This window comes from Pistacia vera, unplaced genomic scaffold, assembly GCF_008641045.1.
Source record: "Pistacia vera cultivar Batoury unplaced genomic scaffold, PisVer_v2 Contig225, whole genome shotgun sequence".
In the NCBI taxonomy this organism is placed as follows: domain Eukaryota; kingdom Viridiplantae; phylum Streptophyta; class Magnoliopsida; order Sapindales; family Anacardiaceae; genus Pistacia; species Pistacia vera.
The window spans coordinates 548,070-553,218 of NW_022196030.1; the positions used below are offsets into that span (position 1 = coordinate 548,070).

A 5,149-nucleotide genomic window follows, 5' to 3' on the forward strand; every position below is an offset into this window, starting at 1 on the left:
CGGCTGTTTATCTCTATGGCAGCTACTTATGATTGGCCTTTGCATCAGCTAGACATCAAGAATGCTTTTCTTCACGACGATCTTCAGGAAGAGGTATATATGGAGCAACCTCCTGGGTTTGTTGCTCAGGGGGAGTATGGGAAAGTATGTTATCTTCGCAAATCTCTGTATGGTTTAAAACAGAGTCCTCGTGCTTGGTTTGGAAAGTTTAGTCAGGCTGTTGAGAGATTTGGTATGCTGAAATGTAAAACTGACCATTCTGTTTTCTACAAACGGTCTGAAACTGGCATCATTCTTCTAGTTGTGTATGTGGATGATATTGTTATTACTGGGAGTGACAGTGTGGGCATCACATCTCTTAAGTCTTTTCTCCATACCCAGTTCCACACAAAAGACTTAGGGATATTGAAGTATTTCTTAGGGGTTGAAGTTACAAGGAGCAAACGAGGTATATACCTCTCTCAGAGGAAATATGTGCTCGACTTATTAACTGAGACAGGGAAATTGGGGGCAAAGCCATGTAGTGTTCCGATGGTTCCTAATGTGCAGCTTACGAAAGATGGTGAACTATTTGGAGATCCTGAGAAATATAGAAGATTGGTCGGGAAGTTGAACTATCTTACGGTGACTCGTCCAGATATTGCATATTCAGTAAGTGTTGTCAGTCAGTTTATGGCCTCCCCAACAGTTCATCATTGGGCGGCTTTGGAGCAGATCTTGTGTTATTTGAAAAGAGCCCCTGGACGCGGTATATTATATACCAATCATAGTCACTCTCACATTGAATGTTTCTCAGATGCAGATTGGGCAGGTTCCAAGGTAGATAGAAGATCCACATCAGGCTATTGTGTCTTTGTCGGAGGAAATTTAATATCATGGAAGAGCAAGAAGCAGAATGTTGTGTCACGATCAAGTGCAGAGTCGGAATATAGGGCTATGGCACAAGCTGTTTGTGAAATAATGTGGATATATCAGTTCCTGACTGAAATAGGCCTTGAAACTTCAGTACCAGCGAAATTATGGTGTGATAACCAAGCGGCTCTTCATATTGCATCTAATCCAGTGTTCCATGGACGAACAAAACACATTGAGATCGATTGCCATTTCGTCCGTGAGAAACTACAACAAGGTCTGATTTCCACTAGGTATGTGAAGACTGGAGAACAATTGGGAGATATCTTCACAAAGGCTCTAATTGGGATTCGAGTTGATTATCTTTGTAACAAGCTGGGTATGATTGATATCTATACTCTAGCTTGAGGAGGAGTGTTACAGATCTACATGACTTCCTAGATGATGGGGATCACATTAAAATCCTTGATTATAGGGATCACTTCTATCCTAATTTAGATTGATCACCTACCTAGTTTAGAACACTACAAATGTATATAAATATGTATCCTTTTAAGCTAATAATGAGAAGTGTGAATATTCATTATGTTTATTTTACAGAGACGTTCAATGATCCATCAGACAGATATTTGGTCCTGAACACCATTTAGAACCCACAATGTTGGTGTTAGCAGGCCTAGGGACCAAAATCCAGGTGAGATTGTTTTGCAAAACTTGCATCTCTCCATCCATGGCAGCAAGCCAAGCAGGATTCTTTGTAGCAGATTTGAATCCTTTAGGTAAGAAGAGCACAAAGAAGACCAGATGAGTCCAAGACACCAAGGCTCGCCAGGTGGCGAGTTTTAAAAATGCCAGCTTTGGCTCGTGTGAGCATAGGGTGAGACCTCAATGGAAATGCTGGAGCGGGAGTGAGATCATGAACTTGAGAAGCGGTGTCAGGCTCAACAAGAGATGGTCTAGGGTCTGAGTGCACTGAAGGAGAACCTACAAAGGAGTCAATAACCTGCACAGACTCATCCACTGGGTCAGTACAAATAACACACAGGTTAGATCCGAATGGAGTAATGTTAGGAGAATGGTGCTCGGGGTAACGGGAAGATGTGTTTGTAAGAGATGAGCTAGGTTCCAAAAAGTTGGAAAATTGGAGAGATGAGATAGGTTGAGCTTGAGAGGAGTTTAAAGAGGGGAAGTGATGTTCATCAAACTGTGCATGTCGGGTGATGTATAGTCTAGAAGTGGTGGGATCGAGGCAGCGAACCCTTTGTAGGAGGGACTATATCCCAGAAAAATACAAGGTACGCTACGAGGAGAAAATTTGTTAGACATATAATCTCGCAAACAAGGGTAAACACGATAGCCAAAAGGATGAAAATTTTCATAATTAAGAGAGAAACCATAAAGAAGCTCAAAAGGGGACTTACCTCCAAGAAGCGGTGTGGGCAAGCAATTGATGAAGTAGACTGCAGTGCTGAAGGCATCAACCCAGAAGCGAGGAGAAAGATGAGAGTGGAAAAGAAGAGCCAGGCCAATCTCAGTCACATGTCGATGTTTCCTTTGGGCGCAACCATTTTGAGCAGGTGTGTATGGGCAAGATAGTTGATGATGGATGCCAGAGGTGCGCTTGGAAACGATTGCTTGTGAATTCTGCACCACCATCACTTTGAAAAATTTTGATACGCGCAAAATATTGATTTTTCACAAATTTTTGAAATTGAAGGAAAATATTGCAAAGTTCAGATTTTAAATGCGAAGGGTATAGCCAAGTGAAGCGAGAAAAATCATCAATGAAAAGAACATAATAGACAAACCCTAAATTGGATTTGATGGGGGAAGGGCCCCATATATCACAATGAATTATATCCAACACATTAGATGATCGATGTTCATTACGCGAATAAGGCAAACGATGATTTTTTGCTATTTGACATGTACTACAAAGCGTTGGATAAGGATGTAAGATAAATATGACCTTTTTTACTTAAAAAAGAAATAATGGAGTGATTCACATGTCCCAGACGAGCATGCCATAAATCATATGAGGCATGAAGCGATTTATTTTTAAGAACAGAAATAAAGGTGGGATGTCCACACTCCAGCACATGTAAGCCTCCATCTCGTTTACCGGTTGCCACTACACAGCTTGATACCTGGCTCTAATATCATGAGACAGTTTGAAGACAATGCACCACTCAGCTTGAAGTGGTGAGTATGTCTATTTATATAGATGTACAAGTTGCCCTAGAATATTTACAAATCAATCTAGAATCAATCTAGAATATTTACATATCAATTACAATGGAAATGATGGAAAGAATATAGTAGAATTTGGGCTAGAATCATGGGTCAAAATTGTTACAAATATTATGCCTTAGATTGAGGCAAAGTATCCTCAACACCTTAAACTCTTTAATTTATACATTTTTGCTCAGAAAATCAGATATATAAGAAATCTCGTTAACAAATATTGAACTTTAATTGAGATTTACAGAAGAGAATTTTGAGCACCTCAAACAATACCTGTCATATCATACATAAAGTGTTCTCGAATTTCATGATCAACATTAAGTTTCATTTGTCCTGCAATAAAATTTAGCATCATGTAAATTTTTTCTGAACTAGGATGAGTTTTATCATGAGCTATGAATCTATGGAGAGTTCCAAACATCTCTACAAAACTACAACCAGGATACTTTTTCACTCCTCTCAACTCCATGGCTTCCCTCATTGTTCTTGCATCATCCCAGCGTTTGGAAATCGCATAAACATTTGATAACCCAATATATCTGCCATCATGATCTGGTTCCAACTCAATAAGCTTCTTTCCAACTATCTCTGCAAGATCCAATTTACCATGGTTCATACATCCAGTGAGCAGAGCACCCAACATTGAAGCTGTTGGCTCCATAGGCATTTGACACACAAAATTGTATGCCTCTGCTACTCGCCCAGCACGTGACAGAACATCAACAACGCAAGCATAATGCTCACTCTTTGGCGTCATGCCATATTTACCAAGGCAATCAAAGAAATACCAAGCTTCAGTGACAAAACCTCCATGGGCACAAGCACTCAACAAACACAAGAATGTAATCTCGTCTGGGGTGATCCCAACTATTTGCATTTCTTTGAACAATTCAAGCGACTCTTTAACCAATCCATGCACTGCAAGCCCTCCAATCATGGCATTCCACATCAAAACATCGCTACGATCCAATTTAACTCCACGAAACACAGACAAAGCCTCCTTGATTGCCCCACACTTGGCATACATATCAACAAGAGAAGTTTGCAGAACCAAATTCAATGGCAATCCATTATCAACCATGTACTGATGCATCATTCTCCCTTGATCAAGGGCACCCAAATGAGCACAAGCACACAACACACTCACCATAGTCACCTCATTGGCCTTGGGACCAACACCTCTCATTTCCTCAAAAATCGCCATAGCCTCCTTGTAATCCCCACTCTTAACGTACCCATCAATCAAAGAACTCCAAGACACAACATCCTTTTCTGGCATCAAATCAAACACTTGTCTTGCCAGATTCATTTCCCCACACTTAGCATACCCATCCAACATAGAATTCCAAGAAACCAAGTTCTTCAAAGGCATTCCATCGAACAATTTACGGGCATAAATTATATCGCCGCAGGAAGCGTACAAATGAATCAAGGAGTTTGCAATAAACCTATCGGACTCATACCCAGTTTTTGCAGTGTGAGCGTGAATTGCCACGGCAAGTTCTCGCTTCAGAAGGCGGGCAGAGGCCTTTATAACAAATGGGTACGTTAAATAATCTGGTGAGAGTCCAAGTCGCAACATTTTAACAAAAAGAGAGATGGATTTGTTAGGATTTTTGCTATTGGAGTAACCTCTAATGACAGTGTTCCAATTGAAGATAGATGGGTTTTGTAGATGTAACAAAATTTTGCACGAGTAATCGATGTGAGCAGGATGGGAAAGTGCAGTGAAAGAGAAGAATTTTGATAGAAAAGGGTCATGTTGGGAGAGATTAAAGGTGAAAAATAGAGCATGAAGTTGTTTTAGCGAATGCAGTGATTTGCATTTATCAAGGAGAGTAATTATATTTCTAGATAACAATGATACATCCGACATTTACAGGAAATAAAACCTCAAAGGCTCAAACACACTTTCAAAATCTAGCGATGGAGGGAATGCATATAGGGAACATATATACGTAAAGAACCGGGAAGTGAAGTGAGAAGGGACTGTCAGACAGAAGTGGTTAAATTAAAATCACACTACAGTATCAGCCATTTAGCCTTGGGATAA

General features: G+C 40.2%; 1 protein-coding gene across 1 annotated transcript; it reads right to left on the bottom strand.

The window, feature by feature from the left end:
* Window positions 1-3,358: 3,358 nt before the first annotated feature.
* On the bottom strand, window positions 3,359-5,149 carry LOC116130755 (pentatricopeptide repeat-containing protein At5g08305-like). Its single transcript, XM_031416458.1, has one exon. The coding sequence runs from the start codon at window positions 4,970-4,972 to the stop codon at window positions 3,359-3,361; it is 1,614 nt and encodes a 537-aa protein (XP_031272318.1). The 5' UTR covers window positions 4,973-5,149.